This window comes from Myotis myotis, unplaced genomic scaffold, assembly GCF_014108235.1.
Source record: "Myotis myotis isolate mMyoMyo1 unplaced genomic scaffold, mMyoMyo1.p scaffold_m19_p_28, whole genome shotgun sequence".
In the NCBI taxonomy this organism is placed as follows: domain Eukaryota; kingdom Metazoa; phylum Chordata; class Mammalia; order Chiroptera; family Vespertilionidae; genus Myotis; species Myotis myotis.
Window position 1 is genome coordinate 1,268,278 of NW_023416333.1, and position 19,791 is coordinate 1,288,068.

The 19,791-nt window shown below is 47.0% G+C and overlaps 1 protein-coding gene across 4 annotated transcripts in view; it reads right to left on the reverse strand.

Moving 5' to 3' along the window:
- Window positions 1–18,435, reverse strand: part of LOC118649200 (zinc finger protein 615-like) — a 35,849-nt gene extending 17,414 nt beyond the window's left edge. For 2 of the 4 annotated variants that reach the window (XM_036296068.1, XM_036296066.1), the window contains exons 1-3: window positions 18,333–18,435; window positions 11,122–11,319; window positions 10,512–10,607 (exon numbers count right to left, since the gene is read on the reverse strand). In XM_036296068.1, the coding sequence (XP_036151961.1) occupies window positions 10,512–10,607; window positions 11,122–11,263 (238 nt within the window). In that variant the 5' untranslated portion in view covers window positions 11,264–11,319; window positions 18,333–18,435. Of the gene's footprint in view, window positions 1–1,813; window positions 4,351–10,511; window positions 10,608–11,121; window positions 11,320–18,332 lie in introns of those variants that run through there. The other 2 variants (XM_036296070.1, XM_036296065.1) reach the window with 2 other exon arrangements.
- Window positions 18,436–19,791: the final 1,356 nt, after the last annotated feature.

Sequence of the window (19,791 nt, forward strand, 5' to 3'; positions counted from 1 at the left end):
GCCTGCGAACTGGGAGGTCCCAGGTTCGATTCCAGTGGGGGGCATGTGCCTTGGTTACGGGCACATCCCCAGTAGGGAGTGTGCAGGAGGCAGCTGATCAATGTTTCTCTCTCATCGATGTTTCTAACTCTATCCTTCTACCTTCCTCTCTGTTAAAAATCAATAAAATATATTTTTAAAAAAATATTCACTCATTCTTGATCTCTAATGATCACGTATGAGATGTTCTTCCAACTAAAGTGTTTTTCATTCTGTCACATTCATTGGATTTACCTCAGAAAACACTCTTTAGACATATACTGTCCTAAAATATTTTCATCAATGTTGATTATATCTGAGGTTTATAAATTTTTTCATCAATATACAATAAGAGGTAACTGGTCAATAAATACAGCACTGTTGTCTTTGTATTGAGCTATTGTTCTTTACATACTATTATCTTGAGGGCCTACAGATTTTCCACAAAGCAACTACCTGTAAATTCTCTTATGTTTAACTAGTGGCCCAGTGTACGGAATTTGTGCAGAGGGCGGGCGGAGTCCCTCAGCCCAGCCTGCACCCTCTCCAATCAGACATCCCTCTCACAATCTTGGACCGCTGGCTCCTACTGCTCACCTGCCTGCCTGCATGATCGCCCCTAACCACCTCTGCCTGCCTGATCGACCCCAATCGCCATCCCCTACAGCTTGATCTCGCCCCCAACTGATCTCCCCTGCCAGGCTGATCTCACCCCCATCTGCCTCTGCCTGCCTGATTACCCCTAACTGCCCTCCCTTGCCAGCCGGATCTCTCCCCAAATGCCCCCCCTGCCAGCCTGATGTCTCCCCCAACAGCCCTCCACTGCCAGTCTGATCTCGTCCCAACTGCCCTTCCTTGCCAGCCTGATCTTGCCCGCAACTGCCCTCCCCTGCCGGCCTGGTTGTCCCCAACTGCCCTCCCCTGCTGGTCTGATCTCACCCTCAACAGCCCTCCCCTACCAGCCTGATTTTGCCCCTAACTGCTCTCCCCTGCCTGCCTGCTCTCGCTTCCAATTTCCCTCCCCTGTCATCCAGGTGCCCCCAACATCCCTCCCCTGCCAGCCTGATCTCGCCCCCAACTGCCCTCCCCTGCCAGCCTGAGCTCACATCAAACTGCCCCCCCGTCGGCCTGATCGCCCCTAACGGCCTCTACCTCAGCGCCCACCACCATGGCTTTGTCCAGAAGGAAGTTGGATGTCCAGAAGATGGCCAGTTGACCCAGTCTAATTAGCATATTACCCTTTTAGCAGTATAGATAGATTATATAGGATAAGATTGCTTAAATGGGGGGGAGGGGAGCCTTTTTCATCAGGAGGAGTGCTCTTGGCAGACAAAAATACATAATACTTACATCGGGACTGATAACCAGCCATGCACTATACTGCCAAACCGGTCATCAAAAAATTGAACTGCTTCCTTACACCTTACACCAAACAGCTGTAAAGTGTTTTACAGCTCCCTGAGGAGGGCACTTAAAACCCCTCCTCAGCCCCCACCTTAGGTTCTGCCTTTGCAGTTCACCCAGATGAGGTTCTAACTGGTCAGTTTCTATGCCAATCAGCATCAAAAGCTCTGCTTCCTAGGCAGCCATTGGCTCCTCTCACACTTCATCCAAATTTGGTTCTGGTTGGTTGGTTTCTATGCCAGTCAGTGTCAAAAGCTCCACCTCCTAGGCAGCCACTGGCTCCTCACACTTCACCCAGATTTGGTTCTGACTGGTCGGTTTCTATGCCAGTCAGCGTCTCTGAGCCTATCAGTGGAACTGATCAGAAAGGCAGGGCTGATCAGCAGCCCCAGCAAAGGCCAAGAGAAAGAGGCCAGCTGCTGGCCAGGCCCAGAGCAAAAGAGAGGGGGAAGTGCTGATCAAAAGCTGCCATGGAGGCTACGGATCAGACCCTGTCTCTCTGTTTCCAGACCTCTCTTCGGGTGTGATCCGCAGCCCGCTCAGCAGTCAATGCTGTAACAGGGCATCCACAGTAGTGGCAGTCAGTGCTGGGTCGCTGTTGCTGGGCCACCACAGCAACCCAGCACTGACTTCCAGTTGGCTGAACCTTTAGTTGTGACGTGATGACCCTGGCTCTATATATATATAGATAAGGACAAGTCAGGAAAAGCTTTACCACAATCGCTGCATCCCTAGGGTCGGTCTCCTGTATGTTTTCTTTGATGAACATTGAAACTTGACTTCATAGTGAAGGCTTTTCCATCTTTATTGCATTCATAGTGTTTCTCTTCTGTGTTCATTCTGATGGGTAATGAGATTATTTTTGCACAATGAGAATTTCCCACGTTCAGAACATGAAAAGTCTTTCCTTAGTGAAATGTCTGATGTTGCACGAGGCATATCTTTTTCCTAAAGCCTTCACCACATCCATTGCATTTGTATGGCTTCTCTGTGGTATGAATTTGTTGATGTATACTTAGAGTATTCTTCATGGTGAAGTCCATTCATGGCATATAGTTTATCTGCATATGAATTTGCAGAGGTGCAATGAGCAGGCTTTTGCCAGGTTAGCCTTTGACACATTCATTGAATATTTAAGGTTTCTCTTACATATAAGTGCACCAATGTACACTGAGATCACTCTTCATGGTGAAGCCATTTCCACATACACTACATACATAAGGCTTCTCTCCTGTATGTTTGCTGTTGTCAGATGGCAGGGCTCCTTAAGAGGAAGCCTTTCCCACATTCACTACAACATACGAGGTTTCCCTCCTGTATGAATCCGCTGATGTACAATCAGCTTGTTTTTCACTGCGAAGCCTTTTCCACATTCACTGCACACATAGGGTTTCTCTCCCGTGTGAATGCGCCGATGTACACTGAGTTTGTACTTCTGAGTAAAGCCTTTCCCACATTCTTTACACATGTATGGTTTCTCAGAAGTATGAGTTTGCTCATGGACAGTAAGACCCCCCTTCATACTGAAGCCTTTTCCACATACATTGCATACATAGGGTTTCTCTCCTGTATGTGCTCGTTGGTGTCTGATGAGAGGGCACATCCAGGGGAAGCATTTCCCACATTCATTACATACATAAGGTTTATCTCCAGTATGAATTCGCTGATGTACAATGAGGCAGTGCTTCATTGAGAAGCCTTTCCCACATTCACTACACACATACGGTTTCTCTAAAGTATGAGTTCTTCGATGTACAGTGAGATCAGTCTTCATGGTGAAGCCTTTTTCACATACAATACATACATAGGGCTTCTCTCCTGTATGTGCTCGCTGATGTCTGATTAGAGTGTTCTTCCAAGTGAAGTCTTTCCCACACTCATTACATATGTAGGGTTTCTCTCCAGTATGAGTTCGTTGATGTAGGATGAGGCCACGCTTCACTGAAAAGCCTTTTCCACATTCTGTGCATGTATAAGGTTTCTCTCCTGTATGAGTTTTCTGATGGGTAGTAAGACTAAACTTAGTAGAGAAGGTCTTCCCACATAGACTGCATCCATGGGGTTTCTCTCCTGTATGAGTGTTTTGATGTTTAGTGAGACAAAACTTTGTAGAGAAGGTCTTTCCACATATATTGCATCCATGGGGTTTCTCTCCTGTATGAATTTTTTGATGGGTAGTGAGACTAAACTTCGTAGAGAAGTTCTTGCCACATAAACTGCACCCATGGGGTTTCTCTCCTGTATGACTTCGCTGATGATAAATGAGCCGAGACTTTTTGATGAATGCTTTACCACATTCACTGCACACATAAGATTTCTGTCCCATGTGAGTTTTCTGATGTATACTGAACTGTGATGGCGTGAGGAAGGTTTTGACACATTTAGTGCATTCATACTGTTTCAGTTCATTATGAATTCTTGGATGGGCAGTGAGCCTGGACTTTCTAGAGGCTTTACTACATGGACAGCATCCATTAGGTTTTTCTCTAGAATGAACTCTCTGATGATCAGTGAGCTGAGACATTTTCATGAAGGCTTTCCCACATTCAGGGCATATGTGGACTTTCTCAATGTGGCGAGTTCTCTGTTCCTGAATGGCCTGCGACTTATTATTGATGGGTTTGGTGCTGACAGGCAATATAATTTCAGTGTAAAATTGTTCATGGTTAGCATGCAGAATGGGTGTGTCCTCTCCTTTCAACTCAACAAAGTTCTTTATGTTACAATTTCTGTTTTGGTTTTCAAAACTTAACTTTGATATTGGAAGTTTTTCATGCATCTCAAACATATTGTGATTTTGCTTTAATACGAAATTACCTTTGCTCTGATTAACAATATCTCCAAACATACTATTTTCACAGCATGTTTCCAGACTCTGAATGCTTCGACTTTGCAAGGGATACTGCAGAGAATCACCAACTGTACCTTCTACTAGGACAGAAGAGAAAAGTGAATCATTCTGTTATCTCTCATAAACTTAGTTTGAAATAAAACATTACAAATGCCTTCATGTGGAGTAATTATTTACTGACAAGCCTATGTGTTGTAGAATAAGAAATAAATTTGGTCTATGTCCACAGTACTTGACAATAAGCTTGTTAAACTGTATAATTTCCTAAGTGATAGTATCATTTGCTAAACATAAAAAAAAACCCACAAACCGTTTTATAACAGTGAGTTTATACTAATAATACTACAAAGCTTCAGGATGGATCTAGTCACCACAAAGACCAATTGATTAGTAAACTGGACTTTCAGCTCTACCCACTGACTTCTGAGAAAGGATGGAGGACATAAAAATTAAAGCTCTATTAAAACCATTTTTTTTCCCCAGCCGGGGTGGCTCAGTTGGTTGAACATCGTCCTGTGCATGCCTCAATTCCTGGTCAGGACACATATCTGGGTTGTGGGTTTGATTCCTGGTCAAGGAGCAAACAGAAAGCAACCAATCTCTCCTTCTCTCTCACTCTCCTGTCCCCCCTCCTTTCTTCTCTCTAGCATGTCCTTAAGGTTTCCTAGACCCCACGTGGTGGTTTCCTTTGTTTTTTCTTTTTACTTATTCCCCCCCTCCCCTGTCCAAAGTATTTCTTAATCGTTTATTTACAAAAGAAACTATTCCTTAGATCAAATCTCCATCTTTCATAGTTCAGGAACATGGGACAGTGACAGACTTCCATGGAATTCAACACAAAGAAATTATTTGCATTCCAAGATCACTTTGCACTTTGAAAGATATGTCTTCCTCACCCACTCAAAATCTTTTACAGAATCATAATTTCTGTAGAAATCTATGTATGCCACCTTGCTTGGTTTAGCCTCAGCAAACTGACAGAAAGCTGCAACCCCCAGTGATACAATGATGGCTCCAACAATATGATATTGCAGACCTTTGGCCAAAAGGCCACGTATCTAGGTTTTGTCAAAGCACTGGAAGACATGGTAGTTATATTCTCCTAGGGAGGCACAGGAAGGAAGGGTAGTGGACTGATTCCTCCCATAAAGCCCAAGATGTTTACTTGGGCTTTTGGGGCAAGAACAAGGTTTCCCCTAACCTCAAGGATCTTCTGGCTGTTATAATAATCAAATACCCTGTATAAAAATTTCTTAACCTGCCCTAGCCAGTTTTGCTCAGTGGACAGAGTGTCAGCCTGTGGACTGAAGGGTCCTAGGTTCGATTCCGGTGGAGGGCACAAGCCTGCGTTGCAGGCTTGATCCCCAGTAAGGGGCATGCAGGAGGCAGCTGATTGATAATTCTCTCTCATCATTGATGTTTCTAGCTTCTCTCCCTTCCTCTCTGAAATCAATAAAAATATGTTTTAAAAATTCTTAACCAGATCCGATCAGATCCTGGGTTAGTGAACACATCATGTGCCCAATGGGTGGTTACCCAGGTTGCAAGGGGACAGAAGTTCCCAATTTCAAGAATCGTTCAGACCTTCTATTATATACCTACTAGAGGCCTGTTGCACAAAATTCATGCACTGGGGGGTGTCCCTCAGCCCAGCCTGCACCCTCTCACAATCTGGGACCCCTCAAGGGATGTCTGTCAGTTTAAACCTGATCCCTGCGAGATTGGACTTAAAACCGGTAGTAGGACATCCCTCTCACAATCCGGGACATCTGGCTCCTAACTGCTCGCCTGCCTGCCTGCCTGATCACCCCAACCACTCTGCCTGCCTGCCTAATCACCCCTAATCACTCTGTCTGCCTGATCAACCCTAATCACTCTGCCTGCCTGCCTGATTACCCCTAACTGCTTGCCTGCTTGCCCCTAACCACCTCAACCTCGCCCCCCTTGCTAGGGCTTTGTCTGGAAGGACGTCCAGAATGATGTCTGGAAGGTCACTCGGCTCTCCGGTCTAATTAGCATATTACACTTTCATTATTATAGTCAGTATCCATTACAATAAACTGGTAAATATAAGTAAGTATTTCTCTGAGTTCTGTGAGATGCTCTACCAAATTAATTGAACTAAGGAGGGGCTCATGAGAACTTCCAATCTATAGCCAGTTGGTCAGAAGCACAAGTGACAATCAGGACTTGTGTTTGGCATGTAAAGGGGCAATGAACTCTTAACTTTTAGGTTCTGATACTATTTTAAGGTGGATAGTGTGCTGTTTGAGTTAAATTTGTAGGAAATCCAAGTTTAATAATTCCAGGTACAGACACTTGAAGCAAAGTAATAAAAGTAACCACAGCCCTGGCCGGCTTGGCTCAGTGGATAGAGCGTTGGCCTGTGGACTGAAGTGTTAGGGGTTTGATTCTGGTCAGGGGCACATGCCTGGGTTGCAGGCTCGATCCCCAGAAGGGGGCGTGCAAGAGGCAGCTGATCGATGATTCTCTCTCATCATTGATGTTTCTATCTCTCTCTCCCTCTCCCTCCCTCTCTGAAATCAATAAAAATATATTTTAAAAATAAATAAATAAAATAAAATGAAGCAACCAGTCTGTGAAACTTGGTTAAAGGAGCAATGGAAATTTAAGAGGTGGAGGGAATCAGGATATATAGGGTGGGGCAAAAATAGGTTTACATATGGAAAATGATACAATAATTTAAAAATAATAATACAATAAATAAATTATCAAGACCCCAACTAATGGTCTGGCTGGAACATACTGTGTTATGTTCCTACAAAAAGAGGATGGGTACCTTGCATTAAAGTGTTAACTCAGCGGGCCTGAGTCACACCATTGCTACACATTCCAAAGAAAGGACTGGCCCTGACTGATTAGAAGATAAACCTCTGATTCCCTGGAGAATCCCTGCCTGGTAGAAGTGTTTTTATAACCGAGGTCTTAGGCCATACCAGAGAGTTTATGTGAACAATTAAATTTATGGCCCAGGACTGTTTTTGTGTGCCTGAGGCTTAGGAAAACACTGTAACCTTTTGACTTTAGGAGCTAGAGACACCAGCTGAATCAGCTTCCCTGGTAGGCAATCCTTCCCATGTGTCCCCAACATCATTGCTGGGAGAATTGAGAAATTTTTTAAGACAATAAACATTTATTATCTGTCTCCATAAGTCAGAAGTCCAACCATAGACTCATTGGGTCCTTTTCTCAAGGTCTCAAGACTACATGAATATGTCAGTCAGATTTGGGATCTTATCTGGCACTGGGCCCCCTTCCAAGTTCACTGATGGTGAGCAGAATTTAGTTCCTGTGGTTGTGGGACTGAGGCTGTCACCTCCCAGAGATGGCATGCTGTGTCCTGAAAGGTGACCCTCTCCACAACATGGCAGTTTGCTTTAAGGTTAATAGGAGAGCACCTCTGCTATTTCTGCTTCTTGTCTCTTAACTTTAGAAACATGATTAGTTCCAACAATGTAGCATATTTCATGTGACTCCTGAATGTTTTCCTATATACCTTTTATCTTTAGTAACTTTCATCTGTATTGTTTTCCTGTCACAAATTGCAACCATATGTATAACAGTACACTTCCCTCCATGATAATGTCTCCCTTCTACATTATAGGCAAAGTGATCCAGTTCCTCACATTCCAGATCCAGTTCTTTGAACGTCCCATTGTTTCACATTTTAAAAGGTCTAGGAAGCTGGCTCAGATCCCTCATCTGTGAGCTCAAAGGCAGCTTATCAAAGAGCCATTCCCATTCCTAAAAGCACAGTTCCAGGATAAACACCCACAGTGTTCCACTGGCTATATTAATTTTCCATATAGCAATTTTTACCCTAGGATATGTTTATTATTTATTAGATAGTACTTCTATGGAGAACAAAATAATGATGTCTATTTATTAAAATTTTTTTTGTACTGCTGTTAGCTTTGAAAATATTAGGCTATCAAAATACAAGTTTTTTTTAAAAATACAACAATTACCTCAATTGTAGGAGGCAATCACAGGTATGGAAAACATTAAAGAGTATTTAGGAAGAGGACAGAAACTCTCTAAGCAAGATGATAGCGTATCACAGAGATCACTGAAAGAGAAATTGTAATTTCATATGACAGGAACTTGGTTACCTAGGCCAAGTGTCATCAGAATATGATGGGAAAATAATCAATTTTATTTTTATATCCTAGCAATATACAATTGGAAAATGCAAACCAGAAAACAATTACATTCATTATATCATAAAAAGGAATATCTCACTTAGAAAGAAATGTAAGGAAAGTATAAAATGTTTATTTTGAAGCTTATAAAATGTTGTGGGGGAAAAAATTAAAGACCAAATTAGATAGAAAAGCACCCAATGAGAGAAACAGCGATCAGACTATCAAACCCCAGAGGAAAAGTAGGCGAGGGTGGGGGTAAGGGGAAGAGATCAACCAAGGGACTTGTATGCATGCATATAAGCCAAACCAATGGACATGGACAACAGGAGGATGAGAGCATGAGTGGGGGTGGGGGAGGTTGGGGGATAATGGTAGGATGAGGACACAGTTGTAATACCCTAACCAATAAACAAATTTAAAAAAAAAAAAAACGAAAGAAAGAAAAGAAAAGCACCCAATGATTCTGGACTAGGATGTATGTCATGGTTAAGATGGAATCCCTACCCAACTGAGATACAGATTCAGTGTAATCCCTACCAAAAACCAAGCTAGGTTTTTTTTCTCCCCAGAAATTCATAATCTGATTCTAAAATTCAAGGGGGAAATTAAAGGATCCAAAAGTCAAAACTATCTTGAAAAAGAACAAAACTGAAGGATTCACCCTTTCTAATTTAGAAATGAAATACAAACCTATAGGAATTAAGGCCACAATGAAAATATGTACATATAAAATTTTCCAAAATTCATTGTGGTGATGGTTGCAATACTATATGAATATACTAAAAACCAATTAACTATATCATTTAAACGGGTAAGTTGTATGGTATGTGAATTAAGTCTAAGTAAAAGCACTAAAAATATGATGCGTAAACAATAGCCATTGGAAAATAAATGCACTAATAACATCTAAGAATGAAGAAAAATCTGAATTAGGAAAACTAGGAAGAACGTGATTTGAAGCTGAAATAACTTATAACCTAGTTTTGGCTGGAACTGTACATGTAGCATGTGAAAAAAATCTTTTCTCATCCATTAAGTAGGACAGTAGAGACGTTTAAGAAGAGAGCTTAGCATGTAGGGATGCCAGGCTGAATAGCATTTAAAACATCTAGTGCAGAAAGAGAAACTATAACTTAAAAAGATGATTCCTGCTCTCACACACACAAAATGAGAAGTCAGAGGCCAGCTGCCATGATGATGAATAAAATACATCAGAAGAAAGTGTATATCAGACCAGCGGTCACCAACCTTTCGGACCTCACGGACCACTGCTGCATTAGACAATATTGAGGGAGAAGTCAATCTGGGGGTCCATTTCACAGAGCAGAAAGAGGGAAATATTCATGGGAATAGGGAAAACGTTAAAGAGTGATGAGAAGTGAGTATGAAGAACCTTGGAGGGAGACGAGCAAAGAATTACATAAATGCAGTTTATCATGAGGGCACAGCATCCAAGGTGGGTTGGATGCTAAGGAGGGAAATCACTATTTTCTAACAGGGTACAAAGGCCCAGTAGAAAGAAAGAAGTGATGAATTCAAAGTTCTGTCTTTCCAGAAAGGTCTGGAAAGTGGAATTTTATAGCAAGAGAAGTGATAACACAGGTAGAGACACTGTAACGGTGGACAAAGAAGATCTGAGAATCTTATGGAGAAGAAAACTCTGCAAATAAAAACAAGATGTAGCCCTGAAGGGTCCTGGGTTCGTTTCAGTCAAGTGCACATGCCCAGGTTGTGGGCTTGATCCCCAGTAGGGAGTGTGCAGGAGGCAGCCGATCAATGATTCTCTCTCATCACTGACGTTTCTCTCTCTCTCTCCCTCTTCCTTCCCTCTGAAATAAATAACAATATGTTTTAAAAAACACACAAACAAACGAGATGTAAATAAAATAAACAGGGGTCAGAGCTCAGGAGAGACAAAAGGGGTATAATTTCCCCTAAACATCTACAAAGAAAAAGCATTCTCATACATGGAAGGGAGGTTTGAGTTTCCGCATTCACTGTCACAGCTCTGATGCTGCCTGACTAGAATGTGGCTTCCCTGCTGCCCGCCTTGCTGGTTCTCACCCCCTCACCTGGAGAGACTAGACAGTGGAGTCCATGCTGTACTGTCCACGGTTCTTCCTCTCGTTCCAACTTGAAGAGCGCATCTGGTTTGCTGATGTGATACCCTGCTCATGAAAAACAAAAGAAGACATAGACATACTAAATTGAGTTGGGGGTCTGTTAAGGGAGAATGCTATGCTGCAGGGAATGACCAGGTTTCACATCTGTAACACAAAGACTTTTCTCTCAGGAGAGGAGACATTATACCCTCTTGTCTGGCACAAGAAAAGGATCTGAGATTCTACCACTTCAGAGAACTGTAGTCATTCTAAAGCAGCGGTTCTCAACCTGTGGGTCGCAACCCCTTTGGGGGTCGAACGACCCTTTCACAGGGGTCGCCTAAGACCATAGGAAAACACATATATAATTACATATTGTTTTTGTGATTAATCACTATGCTTTCATTGAGTTCAATTTGTAACAATGAAATTGGGGGTCACCACAACATGAGGAACTGTATTAAAGGGTCATGGCATTAGGAAGGTTGAGAACCACTGTTCTACTAAAGAGTTAAGCAGCTGAGGGGGAAAAATCCACTATCAGGGCTCCTTTTGAGTGACACATGGGAACTGTCCTCACCCACTGACACCAGATGGCTGTAGGTCTCCATCATCACGTCCCTGTACAGGTCCTTCTGCTCGGGGTCCAGAAGCTGCCACTCCTCCCAGGTGAAGTCCACGGCCACATCGTGAAATGTCAGGGATTCCTGTAGCAACTCCATGCTGTGTAATGGAGTGATGTCCTTTAGATATGTGTCAAGGTAACACACATTCAAACCTGTAGAGAATTTTTGAGTTTATTAGAGCCAAACTGATGACCTCTGCCGGAAAGCAAACTCTAAACAGATTGAGAAAATGCTCTAAAAAATGGCAGTTCTGCACTTTATTTTATACATTATAATCAAACTAGAGGCCCGGTACACGAATTCATGCACTTGGAGGCGGGGGGTGGGGGGGGTCCCTCAGCCTGGATTGCAAGGGGGTACAGGCCAGGCAGACGGACCCTACTGATGCACAAGTGGGGCCAGGGAGGGATGCGGGAGGCTGGCCAGCTGGGGAGGGACCACAGGAGGGCTCCAGGGCGTGTCCGGCCTGTCTCGCTCAGTCCCGATCAGCTGGACCCAGCAGCAAGCTACCTTACAGGTCAGAGCAACTGCTCCCTGGTGGTCAGTGCACGTCATAGCAACTGGTCGACCAGTTGACTGCCCCATGGTGGTCAGTGCATGTCATAGTGAGCAGTTGAGCAGCCTTAGCATATCATTAGCATATTACACTTTGATTGGTTGAATGGCTGACCAGACAACTGGACACATAGCATATTAGGCTTTTATTAGATAGGAAGGAAAGATATAAGTGGGTTACATGAAATCCACTGATAATAGATTAGGGAGGTGGGAAAAAGCAGGGGGGTTGTACCACTAGGGTTGGATAAAAAGTGAAATGACAAACCCATACTTATTTACATAAGTGGGTATAGAATAATTAACAGTCAACAATTAAGTCAAACAACAATGAGGGGATGTGTGGTCTTTGCTCTGGTGTGATATCTGTGCTTTGAGGGACATAGAAAAATGATATCACTTTGACATTCCAAAGGTATGCAATTATAGATGCAAAATGATAAAAATAGGCTCAGTTAAGGGGAAGACTGACTTTTAAATTTTTTTTTATTGATATTTTTTACAGAGAGGAAGGGAGAGGGATAGAGAGTCAGAAACATCGATGAGAGAGAAACATTGATCAGCTGCCTCCTGCACACCCCCCACTGGGGATGTGCCCGCAACCAAGGTACACGCCCTTGACCGGAATAGAACCTGGGACCCTTCAGGCCACAGGCCGACGCTCTATCCACTTAGCCAAACCGGTCAGGGCAAAGACTGACTTTTATATATATACTAGAGGCCTGGTGCACAAAAATTTGTGCACTCGGGGGGAAGGGAGGGTCCCTCAGCCTGGCCTGTGCCCTCTCGCAGTCTGGGACCCCTCGGGAGATAACGCCCTGCTGGCTTAGGCCTGCTCCCGGGTGGCAGAGGGCAGGCCCAATCCCTAGGTGCAGCCCCTGGTCGGGTTCAGAGCAGGGCCGATTGGGGAGTTGGGGCGCCACCCCTTGTCATGCACAGAGCAGGGCGGATTGGGAGGTTGCGATGCCACCCTCAGTCACGCTCAGGGTAGGGCTGATTGGGGGGTTGGGGCACCGCCCCCTGTCACACTCAAGGCAGGGTGGATGGGGAGGTTGCGGCACCACCCCGTCACGCACAGATCAGGGCCCATCAGGGGGGTTTGGGCTCCGTACCCTGTCATGCACAGAGCAGGGTCGATCAGGGGGTTGGGGAGCTCCCCCCTGTCACGCACAGAGCAGGGCCCATCAGGGGGATTGGGGCTCCATACCCTGTCACACACAGAGCAGGGTCGATCAGGGGGTTGGGGAGCTCCCCCCTGTCACGCACAGAGCAGGGCCCATCAGGGGGGTTGGGAGCTCCCCCCATCACGCACAGAGCAGGGTCAATCAGGGGTTGGGGTGCCGCCCTCTATCACCCACAGAGCAGGGCCGATCAGGGCGTTGGGGCGCCGCCACTGTCACACTCAGGGCAGGGCCGATGGGGAGGTTATGGCTCTACCCTGTCACACACAGAGAAGGGCCCGTGGGGGGGGTGGGGTGGGGTTGGGATGCCGCACCCTGTCACACACAGAGCAGGGCCAATCAGGGGGTTGGGGTGCCGCACCCTGTCACACACAGAGCCGCAGGGCGATCAGGGGGTTTGGGCGCTGCCCCCTGTCACACTGATCCCGGGGCCGGGAGGCCTCTCGGCTCCGCTGATCCCGGTGCTGGAAGGCCTTGCGGCTCCACTGATCCCGGTGCTGGGAGGCATATTACCCTTTTACTATATAGGATAGAGGCCTGGTGCATGGGTGGGGGCCAGCTGGTTTGCCCTGAAGGGTGTCCTGGATCAGGGTGGAGGTCCCCACTGGAGTGCCTGGCAAGCCTGGGTGAGGGGATGATGGCTGTTTGCAGCTGGTCACACACCCTTCAGGGTGGGGGTCCCCACTGGGGTGCCTGGCCAGCCTGGGTGAGGGGATGATTGCTGTTTGCAGCTGGTCACACACCCTTCAAGGTGGGGGTCCCCACTGGGGTGCCTGGACAGTCTGGGTGAGGGGCTGAGGGCTGAAGCTCCCAACTGCTCTTTGTTTTCTTTTTTCTTTTATTCTGGGCCAGCTTTAGCTCTGGCTCCAGCTCTGAGGCCTCTGCTGCTGAAAGCAGGTATCTGGTTTGTTTGGGTTCTATAATCAAAACAATGTATAACTCCAGCTCTGAGATCCCGGCTCGCTGAAAGCAGGTTTCTGGGGTTTTGTTTAGCTTCTATATTTGTTACAATGTTTCAAACTGCAGGCTCAGAGGCCGGCAAGGCAGACGGGGAACGTTGGATTCCTCCATCACTGAAGCAAGCAAGGCTCATGTTAGTTTCAAGCTGCCTGGCTGCTGGCCGCCATCTTGGCTGGCAGTTAATTTGCATATCACCCTGATTAGCCAATGGGAAGGGTAGCGGTCGTACGCTCATTACCATGTTTCTCTTTTATTAGATAGGATACTAGAGGCCCGGTACACAAAAATTTGTGCACTCGGGGGAGAGAAGGGTTCCCTCAGCCCGGCCTGTGCCCTCTCGCAGTCTGGGACCCCTCGGGAGATAATGACCTGCTGGCTTAGGCCCACTCCCGGGTGGCAGAGGGCAGGCCCAATCCCTAGGTGCAGCCCCTGGTTGGGCTCAGAGCAGGGCCGATTGGGGAGTTGGGGCGCCGCCCCCTGTCATGCACAGAGCAGGGCGGATCGGGAGGTTGTGATGCCACCCCTAGTCAAGCTCAGGGTAGGGCTGATTGGGGGGTTGGGGCACCGCCCCGTCACACTCAAGGCAGGATCGATAGGGAGGTTGTGGCGCCACCCCATCACGCACAGAGCAGGGCCAATCAGGGGGTTGGGGCGCTGCCCCCTGTCAAACACAGAGCAGGGCCCATCAGGGGGGTTGGGGCTCCGTACCCTGTCACACACAGTGCAGGGCTGATCAGGGGTTTGGGGCGCTGCCCCCTGTCATGCACAGAGCAGGGCCCATCAGGGGGTTGAGGAGCTCCCCCCTGTCACGCACAGAGCAGGGCCCATCAGGGGTTTGGGGAGCTCCCCCCGTCACGCTCAGAGCAGGGCCGATCAGGGGATTGAGGAGCTCCCCCGTCACTCACAGAGTAGGGCCGATAGGGTAGTTGGGGCACTGCTCCCTTTCACACACAGAGCAGGGCGGATTAGGGGGTTGGGCCTCACCCTCTATCACCCACAGAGCAGGGCCGATCAGGGGGTTGGGGCGCCGCCACTGTCCCACTTACGGCAGGGCCGATGGGGAGGTTATGGCTCTACCCCGTCACACACAGAGCAGGGCCCATGGGGGGGGGGGTTGGGGCGCTGCACCCTGTCATACACAAAGCCCCAGGGCGATCAGGGGGTTGGGGAGCTCTCCCCTATCAGGCACAGAGCAGGGCTGATCAGGGGGTTGGGGCGCCTTCCCCTGTCACAAACAGAGCAGGGCGGATAGGGAGGTTGTGGCCCCGCCCCCTGTCACACACAGAGCCGCAGGGCGATCAGGGGGTTTGGGCACTGCCCCCTGTCACACTGATCCCAGTGCCAGGAGGCCTCGCAGCTCCGCTGATCCCGGTGCTGGGAGGCCTCGCTGCTCCGCTGATTCTGGTGCTGGGAGGCATATTACCCTTTTACTATATAGGATAGAGGCCTGGTGCATGGGTGGGGGCTGGCTGGTTTGCCCTGAAGGGTGTCCTGGATCAGGGTGGGGGTCCCCACTGGGGTGCCTGGCCAGCCTGGATGAGGGGATGATGGCTGTTTGCAGCTGGTCACACACCCTTCAGGGTGGGGGTCCCTACTGGGGTGCCTGGCCAGTCTGGGTGAGGGGCTGTGGGCCGTTTTCAGGCTGGCGGGTGACTGAAGCTCCCAACCTGTCCTTTTTTTCTTTTTTTTTTTATTCTGGGCCAGCTTTAGCTCTGAGGCCTCGGCTGCTGAAAGCAGGTATCTGGTTTGTTTGGGTTCTATAATTGTAACACTGCTGCAGTCCTGTTCACTCCGAGATCCTGGCTGGCTGAAAGCAGGGATCTGCGTTTGTTCTATAATTGAAACAATGTTGCCGTCCTGCTGGCTGAAGCCCGGCTGGCTGAAAGCAGGTTTCTGAGGTTTTGTTTAGCTTCTATATTTGTAACGTTTCTTAAACTGCAAGCTCAGAGGCCGGCAAGGCAGGCGGGGAACGTTAGCTTCCTCCGTCACTGAAGCAAGCAAGCCTCCTGCTCGCTTCAAGCTGCCTGGCTGACGGCCGCCATCTTGGTTGGCAGTTAATTTGCATATCGTCCTGATTAGCAATGGGAAGGGTAGTGGAGGTACGGCTAATTACCATGTTTCTCTATTATTAGATAGGATATATATTTTTTTTTAATTGATTTTTTTACAGAGAGGAAGGGAGAGGGATAGAGAGTTAGAAACATCGATGAGAGAGAAACACCAATCAGCTGCCTCATGCACCCCCCCCACCGGGGATGTGCCCGCAACCAAGGCAAACGTCTCTGACCAGAATCAAACCCGGGACCCCTCAGTCCGCAGGCCGACGCTCTATCCACTGAGCCAAACCGGTTAGGGCAGGAAAGATTGACTTTTGTCAGGGAAGATTCTAGCCTAGGACATGACTACCACCATGAACTGCTTTTAGTTGAAGAGTTTTAATTTCAGACCATCCTTGTGGTTACTTTAGGTCTCTGATTTTGTAAGGACTCCAAGCAGGCCTCCTCTGACCTTGACAGGTTTAGTATGTGGCCCATTTTCATCCACATATGGAAGAAATATTAGTCTTTCTGCTCATTTTCACTTTATAGGCTCCATCTATGGAGCTAATGGGGTTTTATTTCCATATACACTTGAATAATTACATGCCTAGTAAAAACAAACTGAGGCAAAATTAGGTTTTCTGTTGTTCATATGAAAAATAATACAATAATTAATAGATAATAATACAAGAATAAACTGTTTGGCATACTCAGAACTGTTAACCTGTTTTCCCCCACTGTTTTGTAATTGTGCATTCAGTTACCCATGCATTCATCCAATTAGAAATACCCATAATGTTAAGAAGTTCAGCCTGGCTGGCGTGGCTCAGTGGTTGAGCTTCAACCTAGGAACCAGGAGGTCAGGGTTCAATTCCCGGTCAGGGCACATGCCCAGGTTGCGGGCTCGATCCCCAGTGTGGGGCATGCAGGAAGCAGCCGATCCATGACCCTCTCTCATCACTGATGTGTCTCTCTCTCCCTCTCCCTTCCTCTCTGAAATCAATAAAAATATAAATAAGTAAATACATACATACATTTGGGAAAAAAAAAAAAGTTCAATGTTCTTGTCCACCTAACATACACACAAACCATCCAGATGAATGGAGGTGGGTTCTTTGTTTGTTTTTTAATCCTCACCAATAGATATTTTTCCATTGATTTTTAGAGAGAGGGAAAGACAGAGGGAAATATCAATGTGAGAGAAACATATCAATTGGTTGCTTCCTGCATGAGTCCCAACTAGGTCCCCGGTCTGGGAGGAGCGTGTAATCAATGTACACGCTCTTGACCTGGAATGGAATCTGGGGCCTTTTGGTCCGCAGGCTGATGCTCTATCCACTGTGCCAAAATGGGTACAGTGGGTTGATTTTTTTTTTATGGGCCTCAATAAATCCATTAATGAAGAAAGGCAAAGATAAAAAAAATTCAGTCACCTAGAGCATTTTCTTCTGTCCTCTGAAAAGAGCTAGCAATAAATTTCTGTTCAGAAATCTTCAAAAAAAGAAAAGTAAAAATTAAGAAATCTGTCTTCAGCCCTGACCGGTTTGGCTCAGTGGATAGCGTGTCAGACTGAAGGGTCCCAGGTTCGATTCCGGTCAAGCGCATGTACCTTGGTTGCGGGCACATCCCCAGTGGGAGGTGTGCAGGAGGCAGCTGAATCAACGTTTCTCTCTCATCGATGTTTCTAACTCTCTATCCCTTTCCCTTCCTCTCTGTAAAAAATCAATAAAATATAAATTAAAAAAAAGACACATGCCTAGGTTGCTGGCTCCATCCGCGGTAAGGAGCATGCAGGAGGCAGCCGATCAATGATTCTCCCTCATCATTGATGTTTCTATCTTTCTCTCCCTCTTCCTTCCTCTCTAAAATCAATAAAAATAGATTAAAAAAAAAAAAAACAAAGAAAAAAAACCCCAGCAGCCCCGGTCCTAACCTTAAAGAAACACTAGGGGCCCTGCGCATCCAAAACTTCTCCCTCATCAGCCTCCCGGGATCCCAGACGCGGATCACAACGCCTTACGCATCCGGAACCGGGCCGGACGCTCCCAAGCAGGGACCAGCGCCGGCTCCGATACCGAGCCGAGCATTACATCCCCAACCTGAATCCGACACCGCGATCATCCTAAACGCCTCCGGATTCCTCACAAGTGGGGTCCTGCAGGGAACCCCCGGCAGGACACGGAGTTAACCTCCACAGACTATTAACCGGGCAGCGACCCCCAGGGCACCCCGATCGCAAACACCCGCCTCTGGCGTCCAATCCCGTGGCCATCTGGCTCCCCTCAGCTGCCTCCGCCCGGGCTCTTCGCCCTCCCCCTCCGACCCCGGCGACAATTCCATTCTTCACACACCACGCCCACACGCCACCCGGAGAGAGACAAAACTTCGACAAAAACGAAAACACTTCCAGGCACAAAACCACACACTCACCTGAATGTTCCCCCCAGACCCACCGGGGCCGCGCCAACGTTTTTTGTTTCCGCAAACGGCTTCGACTGCGGCACTGGTCCTGCTCTGGCTACGGCGGCCTAGAAAGGAGGCGTTTGAAGGAACGTAGACAACCACTTCCGGTTTCCGTTGGCAATATGGCCGCGCTCACATCGCGGCTGCGCCCTGGGGGCCGCCATGTTGGGACTCCTGACTGCCGTACAGAAGGTAGGGCCGCGCTGTGGGACCGGGAGCGAGGATTGGCGGGGAAATGGAAAGGTACTGAAATGACCCGGTGTTCTGGCACTTCCACTCTGGTGAGAAACGGGTCCGTTTCCAGAGCTTCGCGATGCAAACACGGTGCGACCTGGGTTGCCCTCAGAGGGCTGCGCCGGGGAGCACATGCTCCGCTAGAAACACGTTTCCAAACGAGCAATTAGGAGTTCAGATGTCACTGTCGCAGCGGAAGAGGCACTGCTAGCGAAGCAGGGTGGTCCCTCCTTTGGAAAACTGCTGTTTGAACTACTGTTATTTTTAAAAATATATATTTTATTGGTTTTTTAAAAATATGTTTTATTGATTTGTTTACAGAGAGGAAGGGAGAGGGACAGAGAGTCAGAAACATCGATTAGCTGCCTCCTGCACACCCCCTATTGGGGATGACCCCGCAACCAAGGCACATGCCCTTGACCAGAATCGAACCTGGGACCCTTCATTCTGCAGGTCGATGCTTTATCCACTGAACCAAACAGGTTAGGGCTACTCTGTTATTTTTAGATAGTCTCTTAGTCTATAGCTGTTTTTATAGCTTGAATAATAGAAAGGATAAACTTAACTGTCTGATCCTTGCAAGCTAGCCATCTAAAGGGGCTGATACACTGATACTGATAATAATTCCCATCTTCATGCCAAATGTTTGATCATCCAAGGTTACAGGTGTCTGTATAGATATGTACTCAAAGTTACAAGTTGTCTGTAGAGACATGACAGGTGTTTGTTAGATACGATATATACTCAAGGTTACAAGCTGTCTGCCAAAATAACTTACACAAAGAACTAGAAGGATAAAAAATAGAAATACTCCCTCCTGTTGTTTGTTCAGAATTTGACAGAGGTCATCCGCTCTGAACCTGCACGCAATCAAGATGACTCCTAACGAATGGGCTGGTTAAGGTGCCTTGTCCAGCTCGCTGATTTGCAATACAACACTAGAAAGGAACAATGGAAGATAACACATCTGGTAAACAGATACCCACGGATAGCTCTGGCCAGAATATAATTGGTCAGAGTGGTTTTGTGTGTGTGTGTGTGTGTGTGTGTTGTTTTTAAGAACAAAAACATTTCCAGAAACTCGTACAGTGTGAGGCTGGCCATTCCCAACTAGGAGAAAAGAACTGCTGAGATGAGTCTAACTTGTCATTGTGCGTAGGGACTCAGAAAAAAAGCCATTAGCGTGAGGCCA